Source organism: Ursus americanus, chromosome 18 (genome assembly GCF_024610735.1).
Source record: "Ursus americanus isolate L20-20 chromosome 18, mUrsAme1.1.p, whole genome shotgun sequence".
Lineage (NCBI taxonomy): Eukaryota > Metazoa > Chordata > Mammalia > Carnivora > Ursidae > Ursus > Ursus americanus.
The window spans coordinates 2,487,309-2,505,143 of NC_142144.1; the positions used below are offsets into that span (position 1 = coordinate 2,487,309).

Below are 17,835 nucleotides of genomic sequence, written 5' to 3' on the forward strand. Positions count from 1 at the left end.
AGCATTGGCACAGGGAGCGAGAGAGGGAGGCAAGGGGAGCCGGATGGCACCGTCCTCGGGGAATGCGCCCGGCACCGGGAGCAGAGGACACGTGCCACCATTACCAGGAAGGCGCCGGCAGCCAAGGGACGCATTAGGACTTCTGAGCACACAAATGAAATGAAGAGCCACCAGCCAAGGCGCTGGTCTAGGAGGGCGCCCAGGGCCCTGAGCATCGCAGGGCGGCCGCGGCCCAGGCCTGCGGGGCCCAGCAGCTCACTGGCTCTATTCCACGAAGCCTGCGAATGCTTTCTGCTCGAAATCCCCTCGGATACGAACATACATGTGCATCTACACACACCCCCCCAGTGCCCGTGTGCGTGCCCGCCACCCACACACGGGTCCCAGTGGGCAAGGGAGCCCAGCGGCTGTGTCCTGTGGCGGGCTGTCCACGTGGTTGTGTCAGCCACAGCATCAACGCCGGCGGTGCGCATGTGGCCTGTACCTGCTCGCCCTTGTCCCCCTTGCTCCCCTTCTGTCCAGGCTCCCCGATCTCTCCCTGTGGGAAGAAGAGGAAGGTCCGTGAGCCCTGAACTGTCTGCACGTTATCTGCACCCTGTAATTAATTTTTCTTGGGGATGAAGATTAATCTCCTCTCCAACGCGGCCCGAGAACGTTCCTAGGAAGAGACGTTTCCATAAATTAAGTTGATTCCCCTTCTAATACAACAGCGAATGGGGCGCGAGGCCTGAACCTCACGCGGTAAGGATTTCAATGGCTCTGAGAGTCATAGTGAAAATATTTACTTCGTTTGTCAGGCGGGCAGCGCGCACAGCAGGGCAGTAACAGGATAGCTTGGCTACTGAGCTCCAGCCAAGTTATTAAAGCCGCCGGCGTCCACCCTGCCCCGAGAGGCGGTGTTGTCTACGTACAGGTGACCAAGTTGGCAATGTCACCGCGGAGCCACCATAAATGGAAGGTTAAACCACAGAGCTAAATTTCACCGTCTTCACTGAATGAGGGATGAAATCGAAGCTCCGGCAGGAACAGCGCTGGTGTTACAAAGCGCGCTCCTAGCAAAAGGGAGTCTGGACAATTCAAAAATAGACACTGAGTAAAACCGCATTACGTCGGCTCCACACTCAGAGCCGACGTGACGCATCGGGAGCAGGGAGGATTTCTCCTGGCTCGGGCCGCCAGCAGCGAATGTCCCGGGCAAACGGTGGAAGCAGTTTCCCAGTCCCGCCCACCCCACGCACCAGAGATCTCATCTGTCACCGCGTAACTGTGAGCTTTTCTGAAATCGTGCACCAGCGCCCAGTGCGCTGGGCAGGCTGGGGTCCCTCGGCGGCCATTACCCACGGGCCACACCTTGTGTCCTCCGGGGGCAGGAGGACCCGTCCCAACTCTTACCTTATCTCCGTCTTCTCCAGGGGGGCCCACGGGGCCAGCTGGACCGGGCAGCCCCACGGGACCCTGGAGGCCATCTCGGCCAGCTGGGCCTTGGGGACCTTTCTCGCCCTAAAGAGGAGAGAAGATCCCTGATCAAACACAGCTCCATCACAGGAATGTCTCGCCACCAGCTCGTCACCCCAGAGAGGAGGGGCCCACGGGTAGGGAGCTGGCAGTTGGTGGCAGTGACCCTTGTTGCATGCCCGCCACGGATTTCAGCCAGCTACACAAAAGGTGACTCTGAGCCAAGCCCAGCCCAGTGCCACCTGCTTTCCGTGCGCCTCTGCGTTTGGTCTATGCCCGTCCTAAAAAGAGCGCGTCTTTTAGAAATGGGGAAATTGAGGCACAGCTTGTGAGCTGGGATTCAGCCCAGCCAGCCAGATTCCTGAACCTGTGTGTGGAATCATCAATGCCAGCGGCCAGGAGGGTCTGAGCTCTGGCTTCCACCAACACTCCTACCTCTTCAGTTCTCTGTAAACACCCCCGGGCCAAACAGGCGCGCACACAGCCATCTTTCTTTTCCGGTGATTTTGATTCATTTCCCTCATAACCACCCCTGGTAACCTCGAACGTCCTTACGAACGCCTTGCTGTGCTCCGTTTTCCCAGAGTCAGAATCACTCTGTGAGCACAGAGCGAGGGGGTGCGCGTTGGGGAGGGGGACACGGGAGAGAACGCATGTGGTCGGTCTCAGGATCTAAACGTGGCCAGCACCTACCCGGACGTCCCTGCTCCGTCTCCTCCCCCTGCCCACACAACTCACTGCCGGCCCCCCGATTTCATTCCTGTCGAGATAAATTTCTACCCTAATGAAGCCAGAAAATGCCCAGGCTGACTCTGGCTTGCCTAGAACCTTCCATCCGCTGTTACTGGTCAGGTCGGCTGTGCTTGGAGAAACCTGGCGTCGTCCTCTCTCCGGGGCTATTCGGGGACAATGACAAGCTTTCAGCTGGACAGCACAGCTCTGAGAGGTTTCTGTTCCAGTATTTACTCTCCTGAAGCAACAAACCCGTTTCCAACCGAGTCTGTGTGCGCCCCGTACACACTGGACGCCCGGTGCAAGGCGGGTTTCTGGCATAGAATTCTACCGGATCGATGTCCAATGGCCTCAGTGGAAGTGATCGGATGCCATCAGCATTGCCGATACCAGACTGAATGGACTCTTGGCGGTGCAGACGCTCCCAGCGCGGTTTCAATGGGGAGCTCCTGCCCGGGGAAGGCAACCGGGCCCTTCCCACCGACAAACCAAGCGCAGAATGCAGGAGGAACACTACGTCTCTCCAACAGGAGTCCGTCAGCACGGGCGTCCTAACTCCGTGGCGGATCATCGATGTGCACATCTGCCCCCCCCCCCCGCCCGGAACCCTGCTCATGCTGCCGTCTGGGAAGCGGGTGCTGAAATTTGTCTTCACCATCGTTTGAATGTGGGGCAGGTGGGAGTTTGCAAAATCCTGCAGGCGAAGCCAAACACGGTCGGGGCAGGAGCACGTCCAGGCAGTAAGGGCATTTTGTGGTGATTCGGGGGGAAGCGCCTGGTGGAGGGCAGCTGTTGGCTTCCCAAGATGTGTCGAGACGAGAAGGCACCCACTAATCTCTTGTAGGGAAACCAAGGTTGGGCAGGGGGTCTCACAACACCTCCACCCTTGGCTGGGCCACACACGTGGTCACCAAGAGGTGAGCAGTCAGGGGTCCAGGAAGAAGCTTCTTTTCCCAGCACATGCCTCTCAGCCCATCTTTTCTGCATTCCTGCCCCCAGACCAGCAGACAGGGCTCCCATCCCAAACACCCATCTTGCTCACACAAAGACCAACATGACTCAGGCCGGCCGGAGGGGCTGTGCACACAGCAGGCAACCGTGACCCGTCCACACGTGCTGCCTGGAGCCCAGACCGAGGCCAAGGCTGCACTTGTCCACACGCTGTCCCAGCCCCTCCCTCTCTATGTACGTGCAGGGACACAGACGCCGAGCTGTGACACGCTGGGCCTCGGCCAAGATGCTCCCCAGCACCCTTCCAGCTCAGATGACTCCCCCATAGGAGTGGGCCAACCCTGGGAACCCACCCTTGGACCTCGGTCATGATGCTGGGAACACACACACTCTCCTGGGGGACACGCACGCGCTCCACACACCTCCCCCATCCCGCAAACCCCGGGGGCACACCCGCCCGTGGCAGGGTCGGAGGAGGCCAAGGTGGGGAGGGCCCCTGCGCCCCTGGGGCAGTACTCACAGGAGCTCCTTTCTCCCCAGCTGGCCCTGGAGGTCCTTGGGGCCCGGGTCTCCCTGGGATTCCGATGGGCCCAGCAGCACCGGCCGGGCCTCTCTCCCCCGGAGATCCCTGGGGTGGGTGAGAAAATGGTTCATTTCCAAGGCTCTCAAAATGCATGGATACAATTTTCCAAAGCGCCATCAGGTCCTCTCGCTCACCATCGCTTCTGAGCCCTCAGTAACCCCCAGGGCCCTCGGCAGCACACCCTTCTGAGACCAGCGTTGGAGGCCCTGGGTTTCTCTGAGCTCCTCCCTTCCTATAATCCCAAGCACATGCCTGCCTCTCCTCCCCAGGGTCTGAGAACACATCTTCCTCAGGTGCTCCCCTGGGGTGATCTCCTCGCCTGGGCTCCCATTCTGGGGTCTGGCACCACACTCCCCTCTGCGGTCTGCCTGCCCACAAGGGGATCCCTTTCTGTCCTGATCCCCCAGGTTTATGGGCCAGGCTCTGCCCCAGAAGCACCACTGACGGATGGGAACCTGGCCTAATTCGAGGGTCAGTGCTGACGGGCACTGCCTGGGCACCATTCCACACTGGCCTTTACTGGAGAGAAAGGCAATGTTTCAAAGAAAGGCCCGGCTTCCCAGCTGCCATCTCTCTGAAAGGGTCCGTGACCCAGGTGGGGAAAGGTGGGGTTATTTTGTGGTCTGCGCCCAGACCCAGACAGGGGCCCCCACATCTGTGCAGCGGAGTAGGGGCTGTGAGAAGGGCCCCATCTGAAAGGTTGGGGGAAGTCACATCTCCATCAAGTGTCTGCCAAGAACAGGGGTTTGTGGGCAGGAGGGACACAGTGCCACGCAGCCCCTGAGTCCCCCAGACCAGAGAGACGGCTCTGGGAGCACGGTGTCTTCAGAGCTCTCATAGCTGGACTCTGAATGCTGGAGCGACTGTTCAGATAACAGGCGGCACTCGTAGGGGCCCCGGGGTCCTCAGCTATGGGGATGGACCTGCCCCTGTGCCAGCCGGACTCTGTGTGAGCAGCCCCAGGCATGCGGGCCTTCTGGCTCTCGAATCCATGCTCGGGGCGAGAAAGATCTGTGTCCCTCCGCTTCCCCACCCCCAGCCCCGGCCCAGACCTACATGAAGCAGTCAGCACACTCCTGGCTCCTCTGAGGGCAAGACGAGACCCCGAAGTCCTGCCCTCACACCGCCCATTTCTCCACCTGCCCTCACAGCGTGCCCCTGGCTTGTCGTCGCCCCGGCTGCCAGCCCGCAGCCCGCCGTCCACCTCCTCCCATGGCCTTCCCAGGACGCACCGCAGGCCAGGACAGATGTGTGTGCCCTCCTGGCCCATGGGGCTGCCCTGTCATGCTGCAGACTGGCTTTTGAGGAAGAGAATGGGAGAAAACGTCTGTGCTGGCCACAGTACTCACCGCGGGGCCTGGCGGGCCAGGCGGCCCTTCACTGCCTTTCAGTCCAAGTGCGCCCTGCAGAGCAACGAGAGTGTGGTCGGGGCACCGTGGGGAAAGGGCCCCCGCTGGGAGGTGTCCAGCTCCGTCCCCCACCTGGCCCCTCACTCACCACTGGGCCAGGAAGCCCTCGATCCCCAGGGAAGCCACGTAACCCAGGAGGGCCGTCTTTCCCAGGGAGACCGGCAGGACCTGGGTCACCCTAAAAGCAGAACCATCGATGAGTTTCTGAGCGATGCCCAAGACCAGGGCAGATGGGGGCTGGGAGGGCTTCCTCTTCCAGCTCCACCAGGGGTGAGGCTGGAGCAGGGCCGCCCCGGCACAAGGCTTCAGAAGGAACCTGAGTCGGGACTGGACTTGCTCACTGGCAGGTCCACGCACAGGAACGCCGCCCGTGCTCACACCTGGGACGCACGTTCCGCGGGTTGGCTCCGCGTGGGGCTTGGGGACAGACTCCATCCCTCCGGGGCCACGGTGGGTTGAGTGGGAGCTGAGGGCCAGGTGGCTGCACTGCCCCCACATCTACCCTTTGCATACATTTGGGGTTCCTCATAAGACTGCACAGGTAAGGAAAGGTGGCAGCATCACCCAAGACACTTGTCCAAGTATCTTCCAGAACTTTCTCCGGGCCTGAACATGGGAGAAGAGGGTGTCTCCAACCAGCCCGCCCTTGGCCTCCTTTCTAAACTCCGGAGGGCCCTCGCGGTGACCGGGATATATGCCTGTTGTGCACACGTGTGCACGTGTGTTTTTAGGACACACGTGTTTTCCCGGGCGTACATGTGTGCGTCCACATAGGTGTGCAAGGTTTTCAACCGCACTCCTCTACCTGACTGGCTCTGCCTCATTATGTTTAGGTTTACTCTTGCGAGTGTGCTCATCGAAAGGGCTGGGTTTGCTGTGTCCCTCCCCGAAAAGCAGCAAAGGGAGGGCTCGCCATTGTCGAGCCACTACACGGGAATGAGGACCACCACCTGGGGCGCCCCAGCTGCGGGGAGAGGCTCCCTGAGGTACAAAGAGGTCGTGCAGGACCCATGCTAAGAGGTAGGACAGAAAAGCATCTGTTTTCTATTTTTATTATTTATTCCTTTGCCTCTTGTGATGGGAAACTTTTTATTGGGTCACTTTCTGCTAAATTACTTTCAGACATGAAGCATGAACACGTTAGGTGCTTCTGGGAGCCGGTGTGGCAGCTGGGGGAGCGGAGGTCAGCAAGACATGGCCCCAGGGCACGAAGCCAAGGATGGTCTGACCCCCGGGCCCGTTACCATCCATCCTTGCAGTGAGCCAACTCAGGTCCTCCTTCAGACCAGGCCAAGCCAGGCCAAGTCTGTGGTCTGGGGGGTGGACTGGCATGAAGAGCATTTGTCTGAGAAATTACTCATTCAGAGTCATTTCGGAGCAGGAGCAAACTTCCCTCAGGGAAGCCCGGGCCGGCATGGAAGGCCCGACTAACTCACCTTTGTCCCTTCTTTCCCAGCAAGGCCTGGGAGCCCCTGTTCCCCGGGGGGGCCTGGAGGGCCAGGGTGGCCACGCTCGCCCATCGGACCAGTTTCTCCCGTGGGACCCTGCGCGGGAAGTCAGCATCAGCCACAAACATTTTCAAGAGACGTGCCAGGGAGCAACCTTCTCTCCCCAAATTAAGGACAACCCGGGCCGTGGGGGCCACATGCCCACCAAACCCCACACTGCTTTGCCAGTCTCTTCCTTCCCGTAAAAATCCATAAGGAAAAGAGCAAAGTGGACAGGGTGGGATGTAACCGGGAGCTGTGTGCCCTGAGGGGGGCCAGATTGCCACACAAGAGGTGGGCAGTGTGCCCGTGTTTCCTGCAGTCCGTGGCCGCAGCGGGTCAATATCTCATTTACTGCTACATTAGGTGGGAGTTTGCTGCCCGGTTTTGCTGCTCAAAGCCATCGGTCCCAGCTGCAAGCCCCGCGGAGATCCGCTGGCGGTACCAGCACAGGCCGGGGGCACCAACCGGAGCCCGGGGTGGGAGGCCTGGGCTGCCAGGGGCAGGGGAGCAGGGAAGAGCGGGCACAGCGGGGACCTGCCCAGGAGCCCGGCCCAGTCTGGCGTGGCCCCAGCCGCCCGTGGGCCCTCTTTGTTCTGCCTGCTCGGTTCTCACTGACTGTTCAACAGACCGTCCCCCGTTCTCCCATCTGGTTCCCTGTGTGGAGCTCAGCTCTGAATGCCAACGAGCTCATGGGACTCAGGATTCTCCAGGAGCTGCACCTCCACCTTCCCTCCCGCGTGGGCGCGCCGCACAGATGGCCAGTGAAACCCGGGGACGCCGCCGCTCACCTGAGGGCCGACGACGCCCGGGGGCCCTGGGGGGCCGGTCTTGCCTTGGAAACCCTGTGGAGAGAGTCAGAGCCTGAGCTGGCCGCACGGCTCCCATCAGAAGCCCGCGCCCCAACCCCCCCGCCCCGGCCCCAAACGGCACAGGCTCCCGACATCCCCCAGCAGGCCCAGCTCTCCTGTCCATTTGCGCGTGAATTTCATGGAGATAACGAAGCCAGACAAGGTAGCTTCACTAGCTGCTTTCCGCCGCCGTGTTTTTGTGCTGAGAAATGTATTTTTAAACCGTTAATCTTTATAATGTCACTAAGTGTTCATTTTCCTGCAGACTTGGTGCCATTTCTCAGCCTCCGGAAGCTCGACTCGGGAGCTGCCTCCGGGCCGTTTCTCATCAGCGGCTCTGTGAGACGGTCCCGCGTGGGTCGCTAGCGCCTCTGCTGCGTGACAGGTGACCTCACCGGCCCCTGGGCGTTCGTGGAAATCAGGAAATAGCGGGGCTTGCTGCTTTCGTAATCCGGCAGCTGGAACGTGCCATGAGCTCGATTCCACAGGAATTTCTCACTTCTGCCTGCACGCTGCCCGTGGGCAACAGCCCTGGCTTCCCTCTGGATGTTGCCTGTGCTCCACACACGCCCTTTGAGGAGAAAGCGGACTGCGAAGAGGAAGGCTTAATTTCTGGGTGCATGCCAGCCAGACGCCACCTGCAGGTGCCAAGTGAGCCGGCAGACGTGCAGATGTGACGCCCGGGAAGCCGTGAGCCGGAGCTCCAGGACCTGGAGAGGGAGGTCTTACGCCCCAGAGAGACCCGGAGGGCGCACAGACGTGCCCTCGTGGCTGATGGGCAAGGGCGCCCCCCCGCCTCCCCGTATGCCAGCCACTGCGCTGGCATGTGAAACTTCACGCTTCGCCGCGGGACTGTGTGAACCCGTCGCGGAGTCAGCGTCTCTGCGAATTCTCGGAGGTCTCTTCTCTCTAGGCCCAGGGGAGTTGCATGCAATGCACGGAAATGGCCATTTTTAAAGCAGAATTCTTTGCATGTAGCATTTACAGGGTCAGAAACAAGGGGTGGGGACAGGTTGAGGGCACCCCTGCTCGGTGGGCCAGGGTCGAAGTGCCCAAAGGGGAGGCAGGAGCCTGAGTGTAAAGGCAAGAAGGGCGTCTCTGTCTGCCCCATGGGCAGGGCCATCGTTGGCTGCTAAGGATGGAATCGGTCTCCAGCCCCTTGCCCAGAAGTGGCCTTGGGTTCACATCGAGAAGTACCGATCTCCTGTGCGTCGACTTCCTAAAGAGCAAAGTCAACATCCAACAGAAGGCCTTTCTGGAAGATGTGTCCGGGCCCCATGCTGGAGTCCTCTGTCCTGGCCGGGTCTGGAGACGGGGTGCCCCCGTGTCTGCGAGGGCAGCCAGGCACGGCAGAGGTAGCCAGAGGGTCCCTGTGCTACTCTCCCAGCAAAGACAAGCAGCTTAATTACCCTACCAGCCTCTCTTCGGATAAGTCGGAGGGAGAAAAGCACACACTTGGCAAAACCTTCTATCTTGTCTCCTCGGAACAGCATTAGAGAAAAATATGCAAAGCTCAGATGAAATGTTTTAATTTTTCTCTACAAACAGGAGAGCAAGGTAATCTGCATTTATCAGCCAGCATGTGCCCCACAGCAGAGCACCGGGAAGGTATAATTAAAAGAGGTTTCATCACAATGAACCAGAGAAACAAAGGGAATTTTTTTAGAGCGAGCACCAAGAAGATGTTAAATCTGGCAATCGAAGTCTCACTGAATATAGGGACCCCGTTGGCTGTGAGAGCCTTTCAGAGACCTGTGACCACAAAAAGCCCACTGCAGGGACAAAGGGGCCTCCCAGCCACCTCCCCCATCTATCTGGTGACTAGGAGTTCCCTCCCATCTGAGCCTGGAGCCTCAAGGTCACAGGTGGACCCCACCACGCCCTCCCCCAGGACTCGCCCGCGGTGGACGCAGTGTGCCGGGTCAAATCCTGAATGGCACAAATGACCAGGAAGTGACCGTACTTCTGAAAAATGCTTTTGGTCCCAAATGAAAAATACCCAGAAGACACAGCTTGTACTGGGCTCTTCTGAAGGGAAGGGCAAGGTGGGTGGTAGGCGGTGGGCAGGGGGCGGCAAAGCAGCTGACTGTGAGCAGAGCTGAAGGGGCCCTGCGCGGCCCCTGACGTCAAGCCCGAGGCCAGAAGGGCCTGGAGAGAGGAGGCTAGGCCCGGCGCAAGGCCCGCGGCCCTCCTCTTGCAGCTTCACGGCGTGACGTGACAGAACGCCACAGAGCCCTCCCCGCTCCCTCCCAGTTCGAATGCGTGCAGCTCAGGCGAGCCTGACGGATTTACTGAGCAAGAGGAGGCCGGCTGCACATGGTTTCCGTGTGCAGGTGGCTTCTTGTTGCCACAATGGTTTAAAATGTGACCTTGGACCGCAGTTGCTAGGACAAGGTCGAAGCCGACATCTGCCTCCTGCACACAGAGCCAGCCCAGGTGCTGTGGGCCTGCCCGGAGCTGTCCACAGACAGGCTCACCCCAGGTCAGCGGAAGACGGCCCAGGACTCAGGGGCCTCCCCTCGAGACTGGCCACTCTCTCCCAAGCCCACGGGGTAGAGGAGGCAGTGCCCACGTGCGGGGCTGTGGGAGAGGCCAGGCCAACCCGCGTCCCTGTGTCCCCGTGTCCCCACGCCGCCAATACTCACGGTCTCTCCTCTCTGTCCAGGGTGTCCCGGGAGCCCGTCCTTGCCTGGGGGGCCCTGAAGAAAGAAGCAAAGGGAAGAAGTTTCATTCAGTTCTGAGAAGAACGCCCCTTTGGGATTTAATGCCACACTGGGGGGTGACTACCACCTCATTTCAGAGAAAATTCCTGTCATAGCACGTGTCACCTCCTGAACCCATACAGCCTTCCAGAGGGCCACTCTTCACCTCCCGGGGGGAAACTGAGGCAGGCAGCATGGGGATCCAGGGCTGTCCTGTCCTGATCGCTGACCTCCAGGTATACACTGTGCGTCTTCTGAATTAATGAAGTGTGCCCCCCAAAACACAGGTTGAGTTCTTACCCCCACACCTGTGAAGTTGACCTCACTTGGACACTGGGCTTTACTGAAGTCACCAAGTCAAGATGAGGTCATACTGCACTAGGGTGGGCCCTAATCCGGTGATTGGGGTCCTCATAATAAGACAGAGGTTTGAAGACCCCGAGAGGCCCAGGGAGGCAGCGGCCACATGGGGACAAAGGCAGGATGGAGTGAAGGGTGCACGAGCCAAGTCTGGCCAGCAGCCCCAGGAAGCCGGGAGAGGGGCAGGGAACAGTCTCCCCCAGAGCCCCCCAGAAGGAACCAGCCCTGCTAACCCCTTGATTTTGGACTTCTGGCCTCCAGACTACGAGAGAACACATCTCTGCCGTTTTAAGTGACCAAGTCGGTGGTAACTTGGCACGGCAGTCCCAGGGGACACCTATTGGGCCCAACTAGAAGGTCGTCTTGGTCTCAACGAGAAGGAAGTCGGCGCTTCGGAAAAGCAGCTCTCTCCAGCCAGCTTCCCGGCTGACACCCCTCCCACCGCCCCACAGGGAGGGGCCGGCATGGAGTCCCCAAGGAAAGCAAACACCTCCAGGAATCCCCACCCCTGCCCAACGAGGAAAACACGTTACTTACAGGGGGGCCCTTGGGTCCAGGGAAACCGGTGGGGCCTTGGGGTCCGTTGGGTCCCTGGGGACAGAGCACAGCCAGCTGAGCACGGAAGTCCTCTCCCCGACACGTGGGGGCCCAGCGACCCCCACCACTGTCTTCCCGAGTTGTTGGTTCTCTGAGCAAAATTTCTCTCTGCTCCCCTGAACTATTCTCCATTTATTCTGGCCACACCCTCACCAACATGTAAAAGGAGGTCAGGCCAGGGAGCTGAGGGGGCCAGCACGGGGCCGAGGGCCCAGTTTCCTGATGTCTCAGCCACCTCTGAGCCCCAAGACCGAGGCCAAGGGGACGGGGCTGCCGACTTCCACAGGCAGGAGACTTCACTCCCACTGACCTTTAGGGAAACCCTCTCCTCCAGCAGGGTCCAAGACGTGCCTCCCTGTTCCCCAGCCCACCCCAGGAAGAAGCGGAGAGGGACATTTCAGGCAAAGCTGCTTTCCCAGAGATGCTCACCCGTTCACCCGGAGGGCCGGCCGGGCCATCGCCTCCAGAGTTGCCCTAGGGAGGGAGGGACAGAGCGCGAAGAGCTTTATTCTGATCCGTGTTACTACTGCTTGCGGTAGAAAGACTCCGGCCCCTGACGTCGCCGGGGTCAGAGTCACAGATGGCAGACGTGCACGTGTGCACGTCACAGGCTTCTCGGTAAAGAGCAGAGAGCACCAGCCACTGCTCCATGCTCCCCACGGCCGCCTGTCCTCTTGCCTCTGCACACGCACCGGACACTAAGCTGCTACCCGCAGGGCTGGGACATTTCCCCGAGGACAGTCCCCTGCAGAGGGACGAAGGCTGTGCTCCCACCCAGAAATGCATCGAACACTCCTGTGAAGCCAGGACCCAGCATCCGCCCCAAGGCCCCCATGGCCGAGGCAGCAGCTGCTCTGTGGCCGTAGCAGCTCTCCCAGGAGAGCCTTGCATCCGTACACGGGAACGTGCGATACATCCCGGAGCTCATCGTGGAAGAATGCACAGTGGCCTCCAGTGGGCACATCCGGATAGCCTAGGGGCAGGCCAGCTCTGCACCCCAGCCAACCAGAAGGCCCACGTCCCCAGTGGGAACGCACCTGGGAATGGCGTCCCGGCGGGACAGGGAGGGCCTGCTTGGCGGCCGTGTGTTTGCACACAGAGAATCGGGGGAGTTGGCGTCAGTGTCCCTTGGCGGGAAGAGGGGACGTGTAAGACCGTCTCAAGCTCTCTCCTGAGGCAGGAAGAACTTTCTTTCAATTTCTGGCAGAGCTCTCTCTATAGCTTTCAAACGCTTTTTAAGAAATCAGGCCTCCCTACCAGAACTGGATGGGGTACCCGGATGGTTTGGCACTTGTGCAAAGCCCGGTGGGCCCAGCCTGCTAGGGTCTCGGGGCTGCCATCTTGGAGGTTCCAGTGTGGGGGGACCCTTCCCACCTCTGCTCTCAGGGCCAAGGTTCATGATTCAATTCAACCTGACCTGTCCAAGGGCTATTGGACCAGCTCCTTCTTAAAATACCCTCAAGCAAACATCTTTCTTTCGTTTCTCCAAGTGAAAAGGCCACAGACGACCTGTGGGTGCGTGACTGAGGGTAGCATTGGCAGGCGGCACCCCAGACGACACCGAAAACCTACCTTGGGGCCAGGCTTCCCAGTGATACCCCGGGGGCCTCGTTCGCCCCGCGGACCCTGCACAGGTAGGAGAGAGGAAAGGTGAGCTCAAATCGTCCCGGCCCTCCCGACCGCCCTCCCCCTCCCCCCGAGCACGCTCCCCACAACGCGCTCCTGCTTCTGGAAGCCCAGAGGGTGGTTACCGTCGGGCCTCGTTGCCCCCGTGGTCCCGGCTTCCCAGGCGTGCCCTAGAACCAGAGAAGAAGGGGCTGGTCAGTCGCCTGAGACACCTGCCACGGCCTGCGTGCCGGCCCTCTCCTGGGTGATGGGGAGAGCGCTCGAAGACAGAAGTGAGGAGGGCCTCTCTCCTTATCTCTGCCTCCACAGGAGAATTTTCAGGCCGAGGGGTTCACCGCACACTCAGTACACAGAGGTCCGTACTCCCACTCAGGCCGGGGGAAATCCAATTTTCTTCCTGCAGTCTGATGGGTGTTGACGCCGTTATCTGGCTCCCTGTCTGGTTTCCTTTCTGCAAGCATCGACACCGCCTCCGCCCGCCTGCCCGCCCCCTCCCCCTCGCTCTCCCTCCCTCTCTCGCCCAGCAACGGGGGCAGGGCGGGGGTCATTACTGCAAGAGAAGAGAAGCACGTCAACCCCTTTCATACATAATCTGCTTGTGCTACAGTTAAGAATATTAGCCATTAAATTTTCAACAGGCTCCACAGACAAGCAGACTTGCAACTCGATATATAAATCCTATACCCAAAGTCATTTGCTTCTCTTCTAATAGAATTTGGACTCCTTTTTCTTGTCATTGTTTTGCATCTTCCAAACCACGGAAAACAGATGCAGTGAGGTTTTTTTTTCCTCCGAAGCAAAGCTCTGATAGCTGGTAAATGCAGTTTACCTACGGCGTGTGGAAGCAGTGGGCTGAACGCCACCCCGGTGTCCCCACCGCCTCACGACTGATTTTCCAGAATCTTATTCCGGTTTCTAACGACAGAGCCCAAGACAGAGCTGTGTTGCTAACGGCCACCCGACACGCGGCCTCTCACCATCTCTGGCTTGTTTGCTGCCAGAGTCAAAACTGCTTTCTGCAGCCTCTCATCTTGAAATGAATTTAATAAAACAGTGATGATGAGATAATTATGTTGCCTTTTAACAATGCACTCTGTTTCCCTGCTTCAATTATACGGCAATATCCTTCGGCTTCAAATAAATATTTGCATACAAAAATTAATGGAACATTTGCTTTCTTCCAACGGTAGACGTCCGCCAGCGTGGACGCCGGGGCCGGCCCTGGCTGCTGCTGGGGCTTGTGGGTACGCACAAATGCGCATCCTCGCACCCCCGGCCCCGGCCCTGGTCCTACAGAGACACCCAGCCAGTCTGCCCGGACCTCCCAGGTCTTCTTTGTAAACAAAGCCAAGCCAGAGACGCACGGACGCTGCCAGACAGAAAGTGCCCCATCCACGGTCTCCTTGGTGGCTGTCTGTGAGCGCCTGTCCTCACGTCCCCAAGGGGGAGGCACAGGCGGCCCCAGAAACAGCCCAAACGCAGGTGGCGTCTCCGGACCCCGGTCCCCCTCAGGTGCCAGCCCCGTGGAGTCGCCCTCCTGGTCAGCGGATGGCTCAGGATTGGTGAGGAGTAGGCTCTACCAGCACCAGGAACTTCCGCTTCTCACCACCTTGCCCACGGCTGTCGTCCGAATCGCGATGATTTCCATTTGGGACTCTCGGGGAGGACGTTTTAAATGCATCCAGCGCCGTCAGTCAAGTGGCAAGACCGCACCGTGCTCCACGGCTGGCTCTGAATCCCGGGGACGCCACCCTTTCTTGTCTCCAGCACCTGCAGACCGTCCTCTCGCCCCCGGGACGGCCCCTGGCCCTGACCCGCACTCTGCCCCCCCACTCAGACCCCCCCAGGCATCTGTCCCTGCCCCCTCCCTGCCCATGCTGCTGTTTTGCTCCTGCTGCCCCCCCCACTCAGACCCCCCCCAGGCATCTGGCCCTGCCCCCTCCCTGCCCATGCTGCTGTTTTGCTCCTGCTGCCCCCCCCCACTCAGACCCCCCCCAAGCATCTGGCCCTGCCCCCTCCCTGCCCATGCTGCTGTTTTGCTCCTGCTGCCCCCCCACTCAGACCCCCCCAGGCATCTGGCCCTGCCCCCTCCCTGCCCATGCTGCTGTTCTGCTCCTGCTGCCCCCCCCACTCAGACCCCCCCCAGGCATCTGGCCCTGACCCCTCCCTGCCCATGCTGCTGTTTTGCTCCTGCTGCCCCCCCCCACTCAGACCCCCCCCCCAGGCATCTGGCCCTGCCCCCTCCCTGCCCATGCTGCTGTTTTGCTCCTGCTGCCCCCCCCCACTCAGACACCCCCCAGGCATCTGGCCCTGCCCCCTCCCTGCCCATGCTGCTGTTTTGCTCCTGCTGCCCCCCCACTCAGACCCCCCCAGGCATCTGGCCCTGCCCCCTCCCTGCCCATGCTGCTGTTCTGCTCCTGCTGCCCCCCCCACTCAGACCCCCCCAGGCATCTGGCCCTGCCCCCTCCCTGCCCATGCTGCTGTTCTGCTCCTGCTGCCCCCCCCCACTCAGACCCCCCCCAGGCATCTGGCCCTGACCCCTCCCTGCCCATGCTGCTGTTCTGCTCCTGCTGCCCCCCCCCACTCAGACCCCCCCAGGCATCTGGCCCTGACCCCTCCCTGCCCATGCTGCTGTTTTGCTCCTGCTGCCCCCCCCACTCAGACCCCCCCAGGCATCTGGCCCTGCCCCCTCCCTGCCCATGCTGCTGTTTTGCTCCTGCTACCCCCCCCCACTCAGACACCCCCCAGGCATCTGTCCCTGCCCCCTCCCTGCCCATGCTGCTGTTCTGCTCCTGCTGCCCCCCCACTCAGACCCCCCCAGGCATCTGGCCCTGCCCCCTCCCTGCCCATGCTGCTGTTCTGCTCCTGGCACGCTGTCTGCTTTACTTACAGATTCGCCCACTGCCCCCCCCCCCGGGAAGGTGAGGCCCATGAGGTGGGGATCCGGGCTTCTGCTGCGTCCTCAGGGCTCCCAGAACACCTGGGACATGGGGGCAGAGGAGGCACGCCATGACTGCCATTTGAACGGATGGATGGATGGACACAGTAACAGGATGCCAAGAACCACCCCACAGGTTGGTTTAGAAAGGGTGGCAAGCCAGCTGGATTGCCACCGTCCCTGGAGGGTTGAAAAGCACGAAGGCACAGGGAAGGTCACTGCCACCGGGAGACAATTCCTCCTTCCCTCCCTGGGGAAGGTTCCAGAATGCAGGCATCTCTCTCAGGAGGGGGCGCCAAGCAGACGTGCATCATCATCATCGGGGCTCCTCTCCCGCGCAGGGACGTAGGTCCTCCGTCGTCTATGGGGACTAGGGCGTGGGGAGCCCATGAGCCGAGCAGTGAACGGTGCGGGTCTCTGCCAGGCTGTGCGTAGAAGACCGTGGCAGGACGCTGGTTCGCTTGTGGCAGGGCCATCTCCGACACTTCCCAGGGACAGCCTCGGCCGTGTTCCTCCAGATGCCACGTCTTCCGCCTGCCTCTGTGTCCCCAGCCCCAGGAGGAGCAGGGGGACTATTTCTCTCCCACGATGCGTAGACGTGCTGGCTGGTCCTGTCTGGCCTGAGCCATTCCCTTTTGTCAAAGTTCACATCTTTGTCTTCCGGCCCCACCCCCACCACGGCGGCCACCGGATGCAGATACCACCATAGGCAAGCTGCAAAAATCTCTGGAAATTCCCAGGGTAGAAGATTTCCTCGGGGCAACCATGCTTCAGGGCCTGGGAGCCACAAGCTCACTATGGCAAGCCCCTGGCCCCACACCGCCCTGCTCCCCAAACACCTCGGTTTCCTCTGTGTCCATGGTGACCCGTGGCACTGACGCATGAGGACAATGGCCCACAGGGTCTTGGGGTGGGGAAGGGGACCCTGGCCTCTGTCAGCCTCCTGAGTTCAGGAGTAGGAGGCTGAGTAGCTTGAGGGGCAAGGAGAGGGCAGTGGGGCTTGGCCTAGAGTACAGCCCTCGGATGCCAGCCAGGCCTCCATAGCTCCACGTGACCCAGCCCCACGGGGCCTTGATCCCTGGCCCAGACTCCTCCATGGACAGGGCTATGGTCAAATCACAAGACCAAACGCTGAATGGCATGACCCCTCTTGGAGAATCTCACTGCAGGGTGGTGTCAAAGGTCATGAGGCCTCCACCAGCCCAGGAGCCATCCCCTTGTCACCACACACTTCCCAGACCCTGGACCACCCTTCACAGTGGCCTCTGTGAGTATTCCAGAGGACGGCTTTCCCCAAAGACACCCGTCAGACTCTCCCCAGAAGGAAGAGGCACATAGACAGACAGGTAGGTAGGGAGGTGCGTGGATGACGGATACATGGACAGCGACAGACAGACACACAGACCCAGACATGGACAGGATCTACGTGCAGATCGCAGCAGACAGACAGATCCAGACCCACATCCAGATGCCAACAGCGTCCCTGCATCCACACTGCGCTGGCACAGAGCAAGCCCCTTGTTCCCTATCTTGTGAATCGGGTTCCTATCTTGTGAATCGGGTCCCTATCTTGTGAATCGGGTCCCTATCTTGTGAATCGGGTTCCTATCTTGTGAATCGGGCAGACACATCAACAGCGTCCCTGCGTCCACACTGCGCTGGCACGGAGCAAGCCCCTTGTTCCCTATCTTGTGAATCGGGTTCCTATCTTGTGAATCGGGTCCCTATCTTGTGAATCGGGTCCCTATCTTGTGAATCGGGTTCCTATCTTGTGAATCGGGTTCCTATCTTGTGAATCGGGCAGACACATCAACAGTGTCCCTGCGTCCACACTGCGCTGGCACGGAGCAAGCCCCTTGCTCCCTATCTTGTGAATCGGGTCCCTATCTTGTGAATCGGGTTCCTATCTTGTGAATCAGGTCCCTATCTTGTGAATCGGGTTCCTATCTTGTGAATCGGGTTCCTATCTTGTGAATCAGGCAGACACATTTGTTCACACGGGTTTGGCTGGCTTGACACACGGTCTCTGCTCAAACACAGGGGGGACAGTTTGGAGCGGGTGCTCCGAGGACATGCAGCCCTCCGCCTGCACGGGAGCTCCAGCGTGGGGCTCGGGGGGCCCAGCCTGTCACAGTGCACACAAA

The 17,835-nt window shown here is 60.2% G+C and overlaps 1 protein-coding gene across 2 annotated transcripts in view; it reads right to left on the minus strand.

The window, feature by feature from the left end:
- COL5A1 (collagen type V alpha 1 chain) overlaps positions 1 to 17,835 on the minus strand; it is a 165,094-nt gene that overhangs the window by 28,651 nt on the left and 118,608 nt on the right. For both annotated transcript variants that reach the window (XM_087869218.1, XM_087869217.1), the window contains exons 33-44: positions 12,879 to 12,923; positions 12,700 to 12,753; positions 11,557 to 11,601; positions 11,068 to 11,121; positions 10,114 to 10,167; positions 7,409 to 7,462; positions 6,567 to 6,674; positions 5,219 to 5,308; positions 5,071 to 5,124; positions 3,659 to 3,766; positions 1,393 to 1,500; positions 485 to 538 (exon numbers count right to left, since the gene is read on the minus strand). In XM_087869218.1, coding sequence (XP_087725344.1) covers positions 485 to 538; positions 1,393 to 1,500; positions 3,659 to 3,766; positions 5,071 to 5,124; positions 5,219 to 5,308; positions 6,567 to 6,674; positions 7,409 to 7,462; positions 10,114 to 10,167; positions 11,068 to 11,121; positions 11,557 to 11,601; positions 12,700 to 12,753; positions 12,879 to 12,923 — 828 coding nt within the window. The remainder of the gene's footprint in view (positions 1 to 484; positions 539 to 1,392; positions 1,501 to 3,658; positions 3,767 to 5,070; positions 5,125 to 5,218; positions 5,309 to 6,566; positions 6,675 to 7,408; positions 7,463 to 10,113; positions 10,168 to 11,067; positions 11,122 to 11,556; positions 11,602 to 12,699; positions 12,754 to 12,878; positions 12,924 to 17,835) is intronic.